Source organism: Grus americana, chromosome 15 (genome assembly GCF_028858705.1).
Source record: "Grus americana isolate bGruAme1 chromosome 15, bGruAme1.mat, whole genome shotgun sequence".
Taxonomy (NCBI): Eukaryota; Metazoa; Chordata; class Aves; order Gruiformes; family Gruidae; genus Grus; species Grus americana.
In genome coordinates, this window is record NC_072866.1 from 17009367 (window position 1) to 17030278 (window position 20912).

At 51.6% G+C, this 20912-nt stretch overlaps 1 protein-coding gene across 1 annotated transcript in view; it reads left to right on the forward strand.

The window, feature by feature from the left end:
• The window catches only part of LOC129213293 (uncharacterized), a 152805-nt gene extending 146084 nt beyond the window's left edge, over positions 1 to 6721 (forward strand). Inside the window, exons 5-6 of the mRNA XM_054843080.1 lie at positions 4516 to 6247; positions 6491 to 6721. Of these exons, the coding sequence (XP_054699055.1) occupies positions 4516 to 4704 (189 nt within the window). The 3' untranslated portion in view covers positions 4705 to 6247; positions 6491 to 6721. The remainder of the gene's footprint in view (positions 1 to 4515; positions 6248 to 6490) is intronic.
• The last annotated feature ends 14191 nt before the right edge of the window (positions 6722 to 20912 follow it).

Sequence of the window (20912 nt, forward strand, 5' to 3'; positions counted from 1 at the left end):
TGAGCGGGCGGGTGTTTGATTTATTTTACCTGGCGCTTGGAAGGATACAGGCAGCCTGAAATTTTGTGGGGATATAAACTTAAGGTTGCTCCTGCCCACTCTCCAACTCCGACAGGCTTGGTCATCCTTGAACTCTAAAATAAATTTTGGAGAGCCCAGCGACACAAGGGCAAGGAAAACAAAGGCACGGGTAAACACAATATTTTTAGAATTGGCAGAGGTCTGCTTTGGAGCCTGCCCAGAGGTCCTTTTCTGTCACCTGAATCCTGAATTTGTCCGTCGGTGTCAGAAGTGCCGCCGGCGTAGGTAGAGCTGTCGTTTCGGTGCAGATTGAGCTCGCCCCATTGCGGTGGCTGCAGCGAAGGAGGCTCGTGGTGTGCCCGGGTTTGCTGCTGCTGCCCTGCCCGCCTTCGCCTGCCGTCACGGTGCCACCACCCGCATCGTCGCCTTGCTCTGCCTTGGTAACGTGTAACGTGTAGCCTTAACTGGGGTTGCACTGCTTCGTGTTACGGAGACGTAAATAACAGCTGTGTGTTCAAACCTGATAACGCTTGACTCCTGCCTGAGCATTTCTGCATTTTCTGCACTGTGAATACAAGCCGCACGTGCATTTTGCCTTTAGTAGTATACAAAAATGAAATTTGCTCCATAAGGGATGGAATCACAGACCAAAACCCGTTCATGTGGGTTTTTCCTCTCTGCCGGCAAAAATATAACAGTTAATTAGGCTGGAAAACCCAAAGGAAAGTGAATTCAGACGGCCAATCACGGAGTGGCATGGAAAATATCTCCATGACAACAGCACTTCAATTTTAATATATCAAAGGATAAGGGTAATTTCACAGCTGCTATGTGAAGATATACCCCTTTCTCTTTCTCTTGATAGTCCCTAGATTAAATGGAAGCCATGTTAATGTGGTCCCAGATGTGGAAGCGAAAACGGCATTATGAAACCTAAAAGTTCTGAATGCAAATACACCAGCAAGATGAAAACTTGCTCTGCTGCCTAGGACAAACATTTGGCCCTTTTTTGGTGAGATAGTGCAGCATACCCTAGTGATTCATTCACACATTTTAATAACAGGTACCTGTTTACTAACACAGGGCTCAACGTGGTAGATGTAGCACAAGGAGGTACCAGTTCCCATTCTGAGCAGCACAGTCCACCTCTTGGAGAGGTTATCACTGATGGTCATCTCTTGAGGTTACTGTTTTATACCCCACAGTAGATTCCAGGGTGAAAAAGAAGCGTTTCGAGATCATGGATATATATCCAAAAGTCTGACCTACATTCTCTGCTCGTAACGAGCAAGAGCATTATGCTTCCTTTTTAAATGCTGCGTTCGATGCATTGTGTAAATGTATGCACAAGCACGAATGTCTCCTGTAGAAAATGCCTTGTAGTATTTAGTAGGGGGTGAATCAATTAGGCATCCATAGATATTTCATTAGTGATTTCACTAAAATTACTCTATTTGCATTTTAAGTTAATAATCAAACTTACATATGATACTATTGGCTGTCGGCAATGTTTCCTTTTTTAAAAAAAAATCCTAACAGGAAACACATCACGTTTGATGAGATTCAATAGGATGCTCCTGTACATAAAAGAGCATCTCACTACTCTGTCTACAAAGAGCTCATCTCCTCTCATTTTCTCATTTTCACGCATGCGAGCATGTTTTGCGTGGCTCTTTCCAACCAGCCATGCCTTGAACTCCTGGGCAGTGCTGGCTGTGAGTGTGCGGGGAGAAATATGCTGTCTGCAAATACATGAAAACGGCAGGGTGAGGAATCACCACGGCCGCCTTTGTTTTCTGTAATACAATATGCAAAGAACTAATAGGGTTAGCCTTTTGTGATGAGTGATAACAATATATTAAAAACAAATGTTAATGGGCAGCATGAAATCCCTAACAAAGTAGAAAATTGCTAATAAAACTCAATGGACCTAATTTTAACTTTGATAATGCGCCTAGCTTTGAGAGCCCTTTGCCACAAAGCAAGCAGTGGGATGGCGAAAGAGAAGGATTTTGGGTGCAGAGCCCAACGCTGCCAACCTTTGGACTCTTACCCTGTTGTTCCTGGTGGAAAGTGACCTCTGGCACCTGGAAAGTGAAAATTGCCATGTGTTCAAATACCCCAAACAGGTCCGAACGCTGTCTGAACGTATCACCTGCCTGGAAACCGATGTCTGCGGGTACCTACCCCACCCTCCCGGAGACACCGTGCTCTCCGGTGCAAATGGGAACGGGTGGAAAACTTGGCTTTTGGGCACATTTTGTTCCCTGCTGTGTATCACTCTGGCCAGCCCTAAAATTATCCAGTGTCCCAATGAATCTGCAGAGCTGGGAGGGGAACACAGAAATCTGGGTGAGCCGCGGGCGTGGGGACCGGAGCCAGAGCAAGACGGGAGCTGGGGGGGGAGCAAAGAGAGCTGATACCTGCCTCGCAACACCCCGGTTCCAGCTCTGCGGGGCATCCTGGCTGACTTTGTCCTCTGGCCATGATAGAACCGTTTCAATCTTAAGAAAAGCCTTGGAAATTCCTTTACTATAAAAATAAATAAATTCAAAAGAAGCCCAGACCCAAATGCGTTGTGTGGGAAGGAAGCTGAGAGCACGGGTAGAAAGTCCAGACAGTGCATGGAGAGAAAATTGGTAAAAGCAGACAAAGGGATTTAAAATGCACAACAAATAAATTAATTGGATAAACAGTAGGGGCAAAAGGTAAACCAGAACGGAGACCTGTGTCCTGTAATAACTCTTTCAAAACTACTCAGATTAAAGGAGAAAGTAGAGATCAAACGAGCTAATTTAAGCAGATGCCAGACTCAAAGGATAATGTGAACCTTAATTACTTACTCTTACTCTTCCTTCTCTTCTTAACTGAGTGAATTTCCCAGCCAGTACTTTTGAGTTTTGCCAGACAGGAACCCGACTGCACATTTCTACCACGGGATTTGGCGAGGTCCTCCTCCTCGCCACGTTCTTCTCTCCATTTTTCCTTTGATTAAATTCTTTTCCAGACTGGCCTTCTAGCTTCTCCCATACTGGAAATCACTTTAAGAAGTATTTATGAAGAACCTGGGGACGGCTCGGCGGCCATAAAGCCCTGCATCGCTGTCAGCTGGGGCGATGCCCTTTTCCTTTCAACCAGCTCCGTGCTCCTTGACCTTCCTCATTACATCCCCTTGGGTGTAGACAAAGGTCCTGCCACTGCTTCTGTCGTACCCAATTTCAGCAACCTTTTTTGGAGCACTTTTAGCACCATTTTACCACTTATGTTTGAGCTTTGATGTACTTCCTCGGCATGGGTCGCTTCTGAACTTTGGAGTCGTTTCGGAGGTGTTCGGTCCCCCTGGGTGCAGTGCCCAAAGGCTCTGGGCTAGATTTTCTGCCTTCCAGCACGTGTTTTAAGGAAGCCAAGGAAAATCTCATAAACTTGTCAGAAAGGCTCGGGTGACTTGAAAAGCTTCGTCCCAAATGCGAGAAAGGTAGAAGTTTTATTTTTCTTAAGCTCCCATAAGTGATAAAAAAGAAATGTCGGGTTTATGTTTGGTGGCAAAAATTCCTGCAGCCCCAGATGGAATTTGTTGTTTCTGGGGTAACGGGGAGGTGGGGGACAAGACACCGAAGGGCCTGAGGTGTTGCACAACGTGATCTGTGCTTTCAGGTGTCTCCATAGGTGTGTGCTGGGCTGGTGGAGCAATGCTTGCTCTGGAGAAGGTGGCTGCGGGGCTGCGTGAGGGACCTCCTCCAGGTCTGCGCTGGGGGGACACTAGTGGGGGGGCAGAGGAGTCCAAAAAAACCAGGACTGGGTTTTGCCAGACTGCTCAAGCGCTCCGTCGTGCTGCTGTAATGCACGTCTTCTGTGGTGCTACTCATGGGAAGAAGTACTCTGCGGTGTGAGGCATAAGGAGCTGTGCCTCAGAGGAGGCTTTAATTAGATTTTCACTGCCATCCAGGTGGTTTTGCATATCAGACCAGACACTCCGGAGTGCCTCTTGTCAAGGGTCCCTCCAACCTAGGCTGAAAGGCCCCGGTGCGTGCTGGAGAGCCATGACCATTGAGCGGTGGTTTCCAGAGACAGGTTTTTCAGCAGCACGGATCTCGGGCACACTCCTCACGCTCTTTGAGCCTTTGAGTAGCGCCACCAAAAAAAAAAAAAAAAAACGCAGATAAAAATCTGCCAGGCATTTTGAAACTTTTCATATCCTCTGCCACTAAAACTCCATGACTGAAGAAAAGTGGCAGTGGCAGCCTGTCCTGACATGGCTTTGTCCACCAGCGAGAGCCCCCTCCGACAGCAGCCGGGGTCTGGGATAGGCACAGCGCAGTCAGTGCGACCGGCATGGAGGGCTGGCGCTGACCACCCCTGCCAGCAACCGCCTTTCCCCACGGGTGAGAGGAGCCCTCATGAGGACTTGTCTTACGCAAAGGACTGCAGCTCTTGGAGGGCTTCCCCTGGGCAATGACCCTGCTGTTTAAATCATCCCCCTTTTCCTCTTCTCAGTGTAGGGGAATGAAAAGAAGATACCATGCCATTGAGTCGCTCCTTCCCCATCACCGCGGGGATCAAGAAGTGCATCTGGTCCTGCTTTCGAGTCTTCTGGGAGACAGGCAGAAGACAAAGTGGGAGGATGCTACCCCAGGAATAACCACCTGCCTCTGCCAGAGACCTGCAACAATTTTTGCTGCGTGAATGCATCCTGTTATCAGAGAGTGATAAACGTCTTTTCCTGCACTGGGAGTTTGGTATTTGCAGCTGTGGGGCTGCCCACCAAGGGCATGTGCTGCGGTGGTTCAGCTCTTCTGAGGAATGCCCGTTGCCCACACCGCCCTCTCGTTTGAATTTATTTTTATTTCATATGAATTTTCAAGATGTTAAAGAGTCACTGTGTCTCCATGGAAGTAAATGGGAAACGTATGTCAAGTGCGGTACGACAGAAAATTACCTTTTTTAATAGTTTTGTATTGTAAATGAGTAATCGGTCCACTGATAAGGTATAATGACTTGGGACCACAGAAAAGATTCAAGGGAAGGCAATGTTTTCCTTTTCTCTCACAAGTGACTCTCAACTAAGAGAAATTACACTTTTCCTAGAACAGCAACTATAGCAACAGTGGGATTTGACTGGGTAGAGGTCAGGGAGTCTAAGCTGTTTTTCATTGCTGATTTTAACATGCCATCCTCACAATTGGCTATTATTTGTGGTGTTAGGAGCTGTTTCCTGTGATTATATTTCATCTGGTGCTACAGCAGTGCTGAATAATTAAAGCTGTCAGCAAAAAAAAAATGAAGTATCTATACACCTTTGAGAACAACTTCAAAATAATTTGATGGCCCAGTTATCTCAAGAAAATTATTAACAAAAGAAGCTATCCACAGGGCAGAGAAAAACATGCTTTGAGGGCATCTCTGCGTCTTTTCCACAGTATATTGCACAGAAAATTGTTGCCAGCGGCAGTCGTACGAAATTCCCCGGTAACCGCACGCGCGTTGGGGTAGAGCCCAATGGCACAAAGCCACGGCGTGACGGTCAGGCACTCAGTCCCGTACTCAGCCGTAGCTCCTCATTACTCCGCGCCTGCTTTTAGGTGGGAAAAGGTACGTGACGAGTTTTCATCTTCATGCCCCCAGTCACGTCCTGACCTGCTTTCGGGGCTCTGTCACCCGTTCAGAGCCGCCCCAGTCCCACCAGGACGCCGGCGGCCGGAGGAAAGGTGGGATTCTGTCCCTCCTCTGTGCTAGCTCACTGAGCACAGCTTCACGTCTGCACTCCAGCGTGCTTTCCTGCCACGTTATGAAGACAACTATCACGCTGGGTTTTGGGGGGCATGGAGGTGGAACTGAGGATATACAGTTTGCTTTGCAGCCGCAGTAAAGATTGCAGTTCAGATACATTGGTGCGGGCTGCTCCAGACGTCAAATTCGGGAGGAATAAACCAAAAGCAGCGGCACTTTCCCTGGGGATGGACGGTCTTTCTGCGTATCTGTATGGCAGAGGTCTCTGTACGTCATGGGCTGTGTGTGTGCTCTGGCTGTGCTTCCCGTGGCGTTGGCCTGCGTTGTGAATCAGAGGGATCCCGCTGCCGCTCGTGGCTTTCGTTTCCGGGGAAGGACGCACGTGCAGCTGTCGAGGACCTGCTGCAACAGAGCCATGCTAGAAAAACACTCCTCTGAAATTCCTTCCTGACATTAGCACAGCTCGGTCACTCCGAGGATGCAAAGTCTCAGCGCACAGGTCAGTACAACAGGCACCAGCTGCTCGTGTTGTTGGACTTCCGCAGAACGGTGTGAAAAATGCGCAGCCAACTTGCTAAATACAGGAAAATACAGTGGTGATGCTCTTTGCGTAACGTTCTGGGGCCGGCAGGGTTTCCACAGGGCTGCGAGGACTAGCTTAGCTTTGCGGTATCCTCCGATAGAAATGTTACGCTGCTCCCTTTTTTCATTGCATCTGTCTTTTTGTTCCTCTGCATCACAGCGGAAACGCGTGTCCTGTGTGGTTCTGGACAATAACACCCCTCGTGCTCGTGCTGAAGTTACAGATAAACCCTTCCCGGGTTGCTGGCATTAAGCTCCACAAATCCTGAAGCAATTAAACACACAGAGACCTCGGCAGACCTACTCGCATATGCAGTTCCGCAAGTTTGTACGAAGGCATTTGGCTGGTCAAACACATCCGAAACCGAGATAATATCTGTCTGCAGTTCTGGGTAGTAATGGGGCACGTAGCTCAGCAGGGAAGCTGCCGTTTGCATCCACGCCTGCCCGGTGGATGTCAGTCGTCTGGTGTGCTAAAACCCAGCACTCGCACGGCTGGCGGTGCAACGCCTGCGCTCGAGAAGGGCGGGACGATTCCCTCTCTAGAGCTGATGGAAAGAGCCAGCTTATTTCCCCGGAGCCAGCGCTGCCTTAGGTGGCCCTTCTGCTGGAAACCTGGGTTAGCCGTGCGGAGCTGGGGAAGTTCTCTCATGCCCGGAGCTTGGGGTGGCTTCATTTACAAGCCTGTTTATGTTTGTGCACCACACGGAGCAGTTTAATGTCTGGGTTTTTGTGAAGCTTGAGTGTCTGCTTTTAATAAGATTGCCTGCAAGCGCTCAGATTTTCTCTTGCGTAGGGTCATAAACCTCTCGTGTGCCTTTCAGGGGTCCCATCCCTTCCAAGCAGACACACAGCACGCTGCTTTGCTCCCTGTTTTGGCCTGGAGCTTTATTCCACTCTGTGTACACATACAAATACTCTGCACTACGGACAGTTTATACGTACACCTGTATGTGTTTGGAATCTGGGGACAAAGAAATATATCTGTATATAAATATATGGAGTGAACCTCTTGGCAGGGGGATTCAGCTGTGGAAGGGAGACGACTGCTCTTGGGGTCGGCGTGTCCAGGGCTTGCCTGAGGCTCCGTGCTGGCACACGCGGCTGGGACGGGGCCCGCGAGGGTTCGCTGCTTGTGAAGCTTGGGAGAAGCTCGCGGGGCTGCAGAAGCTGTCCGTGGGGTTGCGGCTCAAATCCCAGGTCCTGTTGCCAGCTCAGCCTTGCGTTTGTGTACGTTCAGCTTGTGACTTCCGCGCTTTTCTTCTCTCCTGCCGTCCTTTAAGGTTTACGGTGCTGCTTTAGCTTATCAAGCCCTTACAGCAAAGTCCACCCCCTTCTGCAGAGATGTAAAGTACATTACACGTTAGCGTTTGGTGCATTTAGGTCATGCCTACCTGGTACATTGCTGCTGCTGTGACTTCAGCGTCGGTTGACTTTGTATCGATCGGGCTCATTAATAGTTCCTCCCACGCTGGTACTCGCAGAGCATTTGGGTCAGCACTGGCACCCGGCTCGGACGTGCCCTCAGCGCGGCTGTGACATCATGGCGATAGCAATCGCTGCCTGCGCAATGGAAATGGCAATGCTGCTCCTCCCCTCAGCCCTTTCTTTCTTTGGGAACTTTTCCCCGTCTTGGGAATCAATACAACCTGCTGATCCATACACTGCTAAGAACTGCTAACTAAACCTTCAGTTCTCAAAAAAGGACATAATTGACTGCTTTTTCTCTGCTTTGATCCCTTGTTCAGTGCAACTTACCTCACCCTCTCTCGGCATTTAGCTGTTTGTGGGGTTTCTGTATGATTATGGCTGTTAAGTTGTGTCCATATTGCGCTGCTGCTTTGTGCTGCATCCCTGCAAGTGACTCCGCTTGGCACTAGGACAGCAGATGCACACAACGTTAGGTAAAGAAGATTCATCCTCCTGTGGCGAGAGTTCCTCAAAATGGAGGAAAATCCAGGCAATAAATCAAGCGCATAAATATTCACATCAAACGCGAAACCTGCAGGGCGCACAGAAAGGCCACGTGTTGTTATATCTCCCATTATTTATTGCTTTATCAGACAGAGGCATTATTGCATTGTAAAGGATATATACTTTCCCCATCACGAGGAGGAAAGAACCGTACAGCCCTGGCAAATCAGGGTAGAAATTGCTGAGATGATACACAAGCCTTGACCCTAAGCCCACTGGCATCAAGGAAAGACTCTTATGGCTGAGAAGTTGTGCTCCTGGTCACGTATTTTTTTTCTCCTCTCTCTTTCTTTCCAATTACCTAGAAGAAAATAAAAGCCTTAAAGCACTACAGCTCGTGGTGTTTGAGGAAGTAGGGAGTCAGCTTTTTGGTTGCAAGCAGGGATTATTTGGGGAAAGCGATGGACAGTGCATCATTGATCAAAAGTCCAGGCTGCGTCTCTGCTTTGGGAACCTCCCAAGCAAACAGGCTCCGTACGGAGAGTGCGAGCCTGCCTGCAGCTCCAGCGCTCAGAAGTAAATGAGGGCCAACGTCACGTCTGTTGTCTCTGATGTGAACGATCTGGGAGGGGAAAAAAGTTAGCAAAAGGTTAAGGTCTCCTATTTCTGCTCCAGAAGTACAGAAAGGCACGGCGGTGAGTATCTCAGAGCCCTCCGAGGCTGCTCCCTACGAACTCATGTGGGGCGGCCGGGAGGCAAAGGCAGGATCCCGACTTCTGAGCTTGGCGGTGAAACATGCCGTGAGAAATTCGGTGTTACGTGCATTGAGGGATATATTTCCATCTATATTTGCACCTAGAGCCCGACAGGATCTAGATCAGCCTGATCTTTCATTTCATGGTTAAATGGAGAAGCATAAGATATTTCTGTCAGTTAACCTGGGGCTGAAAGAAAAAGTGGGGAAAATAAACAGCCCCTGGTTCCCACTTGGGATCAAACAGGATTATTTTTTCATCAGATTGAAATTAAAATGGTATTTGGTTTGGGGTGCTGGATTTTTTTTCTTTTCTTTGTCTTTTATCCTTCCTTAAAACAGACATTAAACTAGATTCCAAAGGAATTTACCTTAAACCCCAGCAGCAAGGTTAACAGCCCAGATATTGCCCATTGTATCTGTAGAAAGAAAATGTTCCCGTAGTGTTCTCAAGGCTGAAAAGCAAAGACGTGCTGGAGCTGAACAACACTAATTGCAGGTAGAGCATAAAGCCCTGGACGTTACCCCAGATCCCCGGTGAGCGGGGCCGGCGAGCCCTCCGTCCGTCCATCCGTCCATCCCTCAGCCCCGCACGCAGCCCACGCTTGGCGTTTGGCACGGGCGAGTCTCGGAGCAACTGTGACTGATCCTGGAGAAAAAGTCCGTCCTTGCCGTGGGGAAAGCAGATGCGTTTGCTTTACATTAATGGTTTTCAGGAAGAAAGTCTCATTTTGCCCCGAAAATACAGCTTGGCAAAGCCACAGCGCTTCGTGGCTTCCCACGGCGTGGGTGAAGGCAGGTCTGGGCGCAGAAGAGCGTGCGGTTAAGCAGTGCTTGAGCAAACCAAGGCACGGAAGTTGTTGGGCTTTCTGGACTGTTTTCAAACAATGAGCCTTTAAGCGCTGGTTAACTCCTCATAAAATGGGGCTGAGCCAAGTCCCAGGAAAGCCTCGTGATTCACTGAGGAATGTAAGCGGTCGGTATTTCTTTATATATTTCTTCCATCCCCTTTATTAAAAATTGAAAGAATTGGTGTAAATTGGACTCATTTTTTGCTCTGCCCTCCAAATAAAAATATTTTTGTAGTAAGAAAAATATTAGGTATATGGGTTCAGTTCTCTCTTGCTGCAAATACATCTGCCTACAAAAAAATGTACTGAGGGTAAGGGAAACCGGCAGAGTTAGATGTAGAAGCAGAAATTCTCTAGTTAGATTTGATCTGGGGGACTAAAACATCCACAATCACCAGCTCACAGAAAAAAAAAAAAAAAAAAAATCATCCTTTATTCCTGCCCCGTGCAGCCCCCAAAAGCTTTTCTGGGAGCTTTAGGGAGACCGCTGGTCTCAGGGGCTGAGAAAGAAGTGTTATATAGTGGAAAAAACAGATTTATGCTATCTAGAGGAGTCCTGGGGTGTGCGGGGAGCAGGGCTGAGCCCCAGGACAGGACAGGGCTCCAAGGGGAGCATCTATTCTCATTCTCCTGTATCCCCCACCCCCGCAGGCACCCAGCCCTCAGGCTACCGGGGGAAAAAATGTAGAAAATGTCATTCTTTGGGGAACGCTATTTTGGCTATGCCCATAAATGGAAAGATTTTGAATTAAAGCTATCTCCGTGGGGAATCAAAATGTTGAGGGTGTTTGTTTATCTCCTTGTCACTAATAAAACCAAATTGCCTTTTAAAAATAGTCCTCGTGCCTTATGCAGACAGGCAGGAATGATGCAGCGGGCGGGGAATGAGACTGGAAAATGAACGATCTCGAAATTATTTCCCCATCTGCCACAAGGTTTGGGGAAGCTCCTGGGTCTCTGCTTGGCCATGCAAAGCCCTGGAGATCCAGCACCCTCCTGCCAGGAGACGCCTGCTACCTGCCACCTGCGCTGTACCAGCCCCGCGGCCATCGCACATCGGGGCTCGCCACCCTCTGCGTCCCCAGCCTGGCCACGGGGCACGGACAGCGTGGGATGGGCGGCGTGATGAGCGGCGAGCTGCCCCTCTGCTCCCGGGGGCACGGCAGAACTAGCACCTCTTCCCGAGCTCGTGCCGGACACAAACATCTCTCTCTCTCGCCCGTCTCGCTACGCAGTAGGAACCGAGCGCAGAGGAACGGGTTCTCCTCCCTCGTCCGTCGGTGACGGCAGCCAGCAGCCAGGCTGGGCACCGCCGGAGCTTCCATGCAAACGTCCGTAGGGCCAAAGCCTCCCCCGGGCCTCGGGGCGGCACGGTGGTTATCTCCTGAGGAGCCGATGGGCTGAATGCCAGAATTCCTTGGAAAACCAGTCAGTGATTTCTCACCAGGCGTGATCTGACGCCAGACCCAACACAATGTCCGTATCTCGGGGCGGAGGAGACTCCTCCTGGTGCCAAAGAAAGGCGCCGTGGGCGGGGGGGTGCTCTGTGCCTTGCCCGCTGCCCCCAGCTAACAAGAGGCATTGTGTCTGCGGGGCGAGAGACCCCCCCCAAATCACCCCATGTGCTGGGGCAACCCAACCGGACATTCAGGATGTGTGTAACGAGCCGCAACCAGGAGAAGCACAAGGGCTGTTACAACGCTGCGAGCAAACGAGGACGGACGGACGGGCTGCCGGCGCAAACGAGGACGGACGGACGGGCTGCCGGCGCGTTGGAAGCTGCAGGGCACGCAGCGCCTGGCAGGGAGGAGGGCTGGCGCGGGCGTCTGCGGGGTTTATACCTGTGCGGCCTCAGAGCAAGGGTCTCGATAAAGCTCCTGGTGTGTTAGTACAGGAATGGGTGCAAGAAAGGACCGGACAAACCTGGAGAAGCAGCATTGCCTAAACCTGCACGTCATCTCTCGGCTTCTTCACAAGTTAACGTTAATTTTCTGACGTTTCATTTATGCCCAGCGAAATGAATGCAGGCGCCTCCGGGGACAGGGGTGAAGACGCAATACTGTACTACACGGAGGGAACTACTACACGGGCTTGCATCTGCAAAATGTTTTTAAACTGCACATTTGTCGACATGTAAGTGCAACGCTGAAAATCATTAGGAATAAAACAGCAGCGGGAAGCTGTGGACGTGACCTACAATTGGCCTGGGACGGCAGAACCCTTCATCTTTATCCGCTGATCTGTATCTTAAATTTTAGATCAATATTAAACAGAGCTGACTCTGAAAAAAAGCACACGCCGCTGTAAGTGATGCACCACCCGTTTCAGCGCCCAGCGTTGAATGCCTGCTGCTTAAACCCTTGGCCCCGGGTGGGAAGACTCCTTACCGCACGAGGTGACGCCGCTGACCGACGTCAGCAAAGCTCGGCACGTGCACAAACGGCTGCGAGTTCGGTGCCTGCAATCCAGCCACGCTTCTAATTCTCCAGGGCTGGTCATTAATATTAGATGAAAGCTCAGATAATGAAAATGGCTTTTATAGTAAAGAGCATTTTGTTACCTCCCGAGAAACAGTAAGATGCAACACGCTGCACTTCATTTTTTCTGGCCATCAATCTTCCTTCAGGCAGCTGCTTTATAAAGGGCAAGATATGAACGGAAGAGCCTGACACCACTCAGCAGAGCACTCCCGCAATTAGGGAGCGGAGATTCCCCCCTCTGATTAGGGGAGAAAGGTCAGGGGACGACTGCACCGCTTTCCACCTAATTCACGGCAATTCTTTCTGGTGCTGCAGGGAAGGGGAGGTGGGGGGGCGCGACAGAAGGGAGACGGGGGTGGGGGTGTACGAGACGGGGAGACGGAAGCCTTCGCGGTGCCGTTCGGCCGCTCCGTGGGATGTTTGAGCCCTTCCGCGGGACGACAGGTCGGGGGGCTGCCCTGCAACCGGAGCGCACGTGGAACAGCTCTCCCATGAGCGGCCGGCCCCGTTCAGAAGGCAGAGGGAGATTCGCTGGCGGTTCCTCTGGCGTGGCACCGCCGTCGCCCAAAGGACTGTCACTGTGCCAAGGTGTGCACCGCGTCCCCTCACCACGGCGCTTCCCGGGCCAGCCGCAGCCCCGAGCCCCAGTGCCCGTGCCTGGGGGCTTTGACGGCCCTCTCTGGGGCCTAATTTATTATTCAAACTGGAGGAGGGCGAGATAAGATAGAAAGCACTTTCCAAAAGCTCTGTATCACCTTATACTGGGCGTTAAACCCACGTTGCTTTTGAACAGGGTGCCTGGACCATGGCACATCCAAATACTGAGCCCAAATGCCTACACAGTCACTAATTCCTAATTTTTTCCGGAGCGCATTAGCTAAACACAGCAGAACGTGTACTTCAACCCAGCGAAGTGCAATGTCTAGCAATGGAGCCCTATTTTTTTTTCTCCAAAAGCCGCTCTCAGTGCACCTCCTCCCCCCCGCTTCCCTTTCTGTGCGTGTACACGCGTGCACGTCCCCAGCACCCTCCCGCTCTGTCCCTCGTCCTGGTGCACGCTCCCTGCCCTGCCCCGCTGCGGCAGACTGCGGGCGATGCGTGGGGTGCACGGTAATATTTAACACTTTGCAGTTATTGAGTAGTCGCTCGGGGCCTTACAAATAATGCAATCTGAGTAACAGCGTACGGCGAGCGCAGCTGCGTTAACTGCCGATGCATCAAAGCCGAGGGAGAAGAAGAGAGCCTTCCCCGGAAACTTTCGTGCGTGGCTGGGCGCGCTGCGGTGTGGGTAGCCACATTTCACCACCCTTGCCGTGCAGCGATGGATGGGTGACAAAGCACCTCCAGAAAGATGGAATAGGGAAGTTAGATCACAAAAGAGCTTGACATGAGATTTCCTTTAATATGGAGCAAAACCGAAACAGCGCTGTGATTTTTGAAGCGACTTGGTGCGGGCTCGGGGGCGGGTAAGCCCGTCTAAAGGTGAGCGGGGGGCATCTGATTTAATTAAGCGCAGCGAAGCATTCCTCTGGAGCGAGGCCCGCGGCAGGCGTTACCCGCCGTGAAGAAGCCACGTGCAGGGCTCACGGGGGTTTGCACGGGGGCTGCGGGCGGCGGGACAGCCCCGAGCCTCGGCCGTGCCAGCCCAAGGCTTGTGGGGCTGCGCTCCCACGGGGTGCCCCAGGCGGCAGGCACGGAGCTCTGAGGAACAAGGTCCCAGCAGAGCAAGGAGGACTTTTGTGGGGCTCAGCCCTGCCGGGCGGTGCGCCAGCCCCAGGCGCTGGCTGTAGGAGCGCAGCTTGGGGTCCCCAGCTAGCAAAGGGGGGGGCGTGCAGCCTTCCAAAAGGTCTGTCAGCAGTGTCTCCTGGGGCTGCAGCTGGTCCCCGGCTGGGTTTGGAGATGACAGCGCTGTCACTCAGCAGGGCTTGTTTCCAGCAGTTAAAAAGTCGTACAGTGAGCCAAACTCCCAAGCTCCTGATGAAACCTCTCTCAGGAGGGAGTTTTCTCATGCGAGCATTGACCAGTGTTTTGCTGAAAGGCATGCGTTAAACCCCGCGCCACCAGGTAATTCCAACCCCAACGTTGCTGAAATCCAGAAGGAAATGGGATTCCCTGGTATTACACATCGCTGACACATTCTGTGGGGCTGAGCAAAGTGAAAGGGTTTGGCCCAACACGGACGAGTTCATGCTGTTCAAAGTCGTTCTGCTAACAGCACCTGCACGGGAGGGGGTGTAGACCCTCGCCCACCAAAGGCTGAGCCCATCCACCCACCGTCACCTTCTCCCACTGAGCCCCCAGAGAAAAAAACCCTCGGAATTAGAGAAAAACAAAACCAAACAAAAATCCCCCACACTTGCAGACTATGCTCTGCTTTTAGCATGCGCTTCAGCTGCTTTCATTTGCCTTTAAGCAATTGTGTCTCCTCCCCTCCCCCCCCCCCCCCCCCCCCTTATTTTGAAACACTCCAGAGGAGACCTTCAAGGCTTGTCTGGAGCCCTGCATGGGCCCCGTGCCGACACCAACCCCTTGCACGGACGGGATCTGCTCCGTGGCGCTGCCGTTCTTCCAGCGTGTCAGAAAAAAATTCCTTTAAACACACCTGCAGCCTAACTCATCTGAATTAGTCCTGCTGCTAATTGTGGGAGGAGAACCACTTGCGAAGCGTGGAATGAATCACTTGCAAATGGATATGAAGCTCGTTTGGAAAGGGAACCAAGAGAAGAACTGAGCCGAGCAGCCTCAGCTCCCTGGGGGGACAGAGCTGCTCTGGGTGGCAGCGACTCCCCTGCCTGCAGCATCTGCGGGTCCCGCGCAGCCCTGGGGCTGGATAACCACGCGTGGATTGTCTGTGTGTGTCGCCTTGGCCGTCGCTTTACGGGCTCTCCTAGCGGCAAATGGCAGGGGGTGACCTGGGACAGGGAGCTCCACGTCCCCCACTCCGCTCCCCGGGGTCCATGCTCCCCGCGGCCCCTGGCAGGAGGAACAAATCTCGCCCGGCTTTCCCTGGGCTGGGGCAGCGCCACGCTGGTCCAAACCGCTCGTTCATCCCCAGCCAGACTCAACTCGCTGCCTCACTGTTTCTCATCTTGCCCTAGTTTTTTAATAATTAATCAGCCCAGAGGCACCAAGCAGCCAAGTGCGGTGACAGCGCCGAGATTTGGGAAGGGCCGGTGGGCTGCAGAGCGCGCGGCAGCGGGACCGGCTCCGGGCTCAGCTCTGCAGCCGCCGCTCTTTTAAGGGTAAATCTGTTGTTAAGGTGTTAAACCGACCGTCCCTTCTCATTTTCCGTGCCCAGGGAGCAGGGCGAGGCAGGCAGCACTTCCAACACAGGTGGTTTAAGGGTTCCCCCCCCCCCCCAAAATCTCCTTTGTGGGTTGAAGGGAGCATGACCCGCTGCCCCTGGCAGCCTCTCGATCTGCCGTTGGTAAGGACGAGAAAGGGGGTTTTGGGGGGTTCTGGGTTCAATTATGGCAGTGCCACTTTCAGATTCCTTCAGTTCTATGTGACGCACGTTGGGCACCAGCCGAGCTGCACCAGGCGTAGAGCTGGGCTAAAAATAAACCCGGAGCGTCGCTGCTGTGTTAGTCTCCTGATGATATTTCTTGGTTTGTTTTATAACATCTTCAAGGCCAGTCAAATGTGGGGGGGAAAAAAAAAAAAATAAAAAGAATTTTTGCTTTTGAGGCTGGATCAAGAGCCAGCTGGTACAAATCAGTGGCAGTTCACGGACTGGATACGCAGCGTTACATTCACCTTGGTGCTGATTCACACACACGCTAAGGCATACTATGTAAAAAGTATACAGTTTGTGCTGCTCCGTAAGGCATTCTTATCCTGATACCAGTTTAACTTATGCTAATTAATTAAATGACTGAACAGATTAATTCAGCACTCACCTGCCTGTATAGAAGAAAGGGACCGTGGTGCAACTCAGACTCAGCAAGCAGCCGAGCGCTGGCACCCCAAAAGAGAGACGGGGGAACGGGAGGTGGTGGTCCGGCAGACCTCAGGTTAAGGAGTTGTCGGCGCTACGGAGAGAAGGTCTAAATCAGAGAGAAAAGCTTCCCGACAGGGAATGTTGGAAAGAAAGCTCATGCTTTTAAACCCATTCAGACATTGCATTAATGGTCTGGGAGGGGTAAGGTCTGCGCAGGTCTGCTCCCCGTACTGCAGGTCCCCGTTACGCTTTCCCCAGCCCGTTACCTTGGTTCGGTATATAAATCACGTAAACATTTTTGCTGGCTGGCTGCTCTGGATAACGCAGCCTGGAGCCGGGGCCCTCACCCGTTGTGCGCTCTGCACGCCCGGGGCTGGTTGGTGCACGCACAGACCGAGCGCGCCAGCTCAGAGCATCACCAGCAGCTTTGTGCCGCTGCCCTCCGCCCACCTGGCGCCGGGAGGGGATACTCCTCCTTTTTTTGTCATATCTTACTCTTTGCAAAGCTGTCTGGAGGAAGAGCTCAGCTCCCCGCGTGGGCAAGGGCACGGCTGCGTCCCCGCTGCGTGATGTGATGGGCACAGTGGTCCCCTGCGCTGTCCCTCCCCGGACGCCCGCCTTGGCAGGTCCGGCTGGGGCTGGGCTGCTGGAAATCAGCTCACTTCACTTTTTCTTTTTTCCTGGAGGCAAAAAGTCATTTCTGGCTCTGAAGGCCAGGGCCAGAGCCGTTGTCCGCTAATGAATGCAAACCATCAGTGAGCAGTAATGGAAAATCGGGGTTAGGTGGCAGGCAGTGACTTGCTTTCAATGCACAAAAAGGCCCTTTTAAATTTAAATTTAGCGAGGAATTAAAAGCACATATAGGCGGACTCTATTAGAAAGTGAAAAATTTGATCTTGGCTATTAATCTGTTATAAGAATACTTTCATTTCCTTGCCATATGTATCCAGTGATAGACTTGCATAAATGAGATCGCATTAAAATGTACTTTATGTTTCTAGTCAAATCTCTTTTATTATTATGCAAGACCGAGTTAGGGAAAAAAAAAAAAACAATTATAGAAGCAGACTAAGAGGAGTAAATTATTTTAACTCATTTATACAAGTGAAATACTGCTCCTGCTTGGAGGCTATACATTGTGCAACACTAAAATGCCTTGGGAAGAGGTTGCTCTATCGCAGCCCTGCTACCCGCTCTAGGATGACTTACGGGCCGTGGAAATACAAACAGAGCCTGAGAGTGGCTGGTGGAGCACGGGGCTGCAACGTCGCACGCCTTGACCGGGTCCGGACGCACAGGGACTGAGCAGAGCCTTCCTGTACCGCCCTGCTCGCTGTCGGTCACCTGGCGGGGCTGTCCGGGAGGCTCTGACCTGCCCCTTGCAGTGCCTGGGGGGTGTGTGGAGCCCCACCAGACTGACCCGCTGTCCAGGCTGTGAAGTTAAAAAAAAACAACCCCAAACCACAAAAAAAAAAAAAAAAAACCCTCCCAACAACCTCTCCCTGCAAAAGCGACCAACCCCAAACCCACAAACCAAACTGACCCAACAATAAAAAGAAAAACCTGTTTGTAACAAGTTTCTCCAGCAGCCATCGGACTCGTGAGTTCAGCGTGTGGGCTGCAGCCCCGTCACCCTCTGACCGCGACTGCGCAGCGACGCGGCCGTGCATCGCGCTCCTTCTCCCAGCTGCCGTGGCTCCAAAGGGGAAAAGGACGGACGGGTAGACTTGGGGCAGCCCAAAACAGCCCAGAGCCCTGCGAAGGGCTGCGGCGGCTGTGCAGGCGGTTTTGAGGCAATGGGGGGGTCAACCGGAGGCGCTTGGAAAGGCGCTTCCACCTCTACGGAGCATCGGTCGGCGAGCGGTGGGACGGTGTCGGCCCCATCCTCGTCCCTGAGGGCTGGGACGGGGGCATCCAGCCTGGACAGTCCGGGGTGGAAGAGAGCACGTCCCGCATTTCAGGGTGACCTGGCCTGGCTTCAGGCGGGCTCACGTGGCTTCTCCAGAGTCCTGCCCACCAGAATTATTCTGCACTTCTGATTTCACATATATATACACAGATATTCATATGTATTTTTATATATATATATATATGTACATTCATATATAAATATTACATTTGGCCTGTGCCTTCGTTTGACTTCAAAATGTGGCTGTTCTAGATGGTCTATACTTCATGCAAGCTGCCGCTACTGGCACCCTGCACCGGTGGACGGGGCGAAGCTCCCGTCAGGCTAGCGAGGCCAGGCGGCTGCGTGCCACCGGTGCTGCCCGCTGCAGCCGCGCTCTGCCACGGAGGTCTGCAGGGGCTGCAGCAACGCGGCTGCCGGGCGGCGCGTGGCTTGGGGGAGCTGTGGGGCGTGTGTGGGTCCAGGGGTTAATTCGGAGGCGAAGGGACTACTGGCAGCCTGAAACCAGCACAGAAGAATGGGACGGATGTTTCATGGCAAGAAGGAAAAAGTGGTTTATGTCTTATCACTTACGTTGGCAGATGAGGCACAGCTGGCTGGTTTATGCCTTAAATACCTGGGCACCCAAACCCCTGCCATATTCCTGCCGCATTTCAAACGTCTTTTAACTTCCACTTGAGCTGACAGAAGACCCGGCAGAGGCCACAGCGTCGGATCCCTCACGCACAGACGCTGCGGACCCAAACGCTTCCCCAGGACGGGGCAGGCACTGCTGCACAGCAGACGTGTGCATCAGGCTGCGGCTGAAGCTGCAAAGTCCAGTCTGGCCTTTTCTAGAAGAGGGTCGCAACCAGAGGCTGGATCAGGCTTAAAGCTGCAAAACGCAGCGCCCTTTTGGCTCGCGTTAATACAATTAGTAAGTTAACCTGAAACTCCCTGCCCACGAAATTAGGATCCTGGTGTGAAAGGGCTTTGGTTGCGAGGTGCCCAGAGCCAACCGGTGTTTGGCAAAGGCGACTCGGTGTCTGAACCCGGTGCCCCCCGATTCCCCCAGCGCCCGGATCAGCCCCTCCTCAGCTGGGCAGGATCCGCAGCCGTGCCCCGTTTCACAGCCCTGCCCCAGGGCTCCAGCCGGCTGAAGGGGCAGCCCACGCCGAAGCGCTGAGTTGGCACCAGAACAGCCCAGCTCATCTTTCATAAAAAAATTGCCATCCCTGTCTGGTTTTATCTGCAGTAGAACCTCCTGAATCTCCCGCTTTTTAATCATTAATAGACAGCAAAGATCTACAGCTGTTTGCATTTGTGAAGCCTCAGATTACTAACGGTTTCTGATTTTCAGAAAACAGGCTAGAGATTCTTTAGTAACGGATGAAGAAATGGCAAATATCCGGGCACTGAAACGAAATCCCTATTGTCAAGGCAATTAAATATCTCGTTCCTGTTGCACTTGGTTTACCGTGCCTGCCTGCTGGCAAACCGCTCTGCAGTAACTTTTGTGTCATTACCGTGAATTAACCGTGTTCTACACTCTATAAATATTAATTACAATCAAGACGGATTCGGCATGGCAGATGCAAAAATGCGATGGCGCTATCGTCTCGAGCAGACAGAGATACAGAGTCTTTCAAGCCAGCACGACGCTGTCGGCAGCTCAGACCTTGCCACGACGCGTGGGGATTTTTGTGCATAGCCTCAAAGAGCGTGCACATTCTAGCTGAAGTCCACAAAGAAAACAGAACACGGGAGCACCTGGTAGCTTGATGCTGTATTTTTTTTTTTTTTGGGGGGTCTCTTTTCTTTAAAGTAGCGGTCAATGACACATTTGGAGATAATTAAAACTAAGCTTGAGCTTTTTTTAATATGCCATGAGTATTAGCAGCTGGATGAGGAGTAAGCCAGCAAAAAGCAGCATACTTCTTATAGCATCTATAAATAAAACCAGGCTTCAGAACGGAGAGCGCAGTCTTTCTCTCTCCCTCCCCCCCGGCTTTTTCCCTTGCACAGAAAATCTTTCCTTTGTGCCAGGACTGAAATATTAGCACTGTGTTCCCTCCTGTGTTTTAACAGACCTCATTGCAGCTAAGTGCCAAAAAAGTGGAATTCCTGAACAGCAGGTGAAAAGAAAACACAAGATCAAAAGCAGTTCTGGCTGCCAAGAGAACCTGCAGCACTGCTTGGGGGTGCATGAAAGAGTCACGCAGGCTCCTGGTGCTGGCAAAGACTTTTGGAAGGTCATCAAGGAGTTTTTTTCAAGCATCCCACATCAAAAAGCAGCGCTAGGAGACAACCCTCCAATACATCATGAGGATTGGTACATCGCGCTGCTAAAGATACCGATCACCCGCCTGTAGGAGAACTTAACTCTCTTTTCCCCATTGCACCCACGGAAGCAGCTCTAAGGAATCAGTCCTCTGAGTGGAGCCTGTGGTTAAGAAAATAAATTACAGTGTTCGTACTGGGTGAACGTTAGGCAACGCCTGGTTTGGGTCTGAAATCCACGGGGGGAACCACGGAGGAGATGTGTCTTTCTGAGCTCATCCCTTCAGCAAAGGGCCCGCAGTTTGCCGTGCATCAGCCCTAACGCTTGCTCCATTTCTGCACCCGGCGGCCGATCCCATGCCCAGGACTCCGTCCTTTCCTTTGGGGTGAGGCACGCTCTGGGGATGCGTGGAAGAAACCGCTCCAACGCTCCTCCTAGTTAATGGCCTTCAGAAAAGAGACCCAAGTCAAGCTC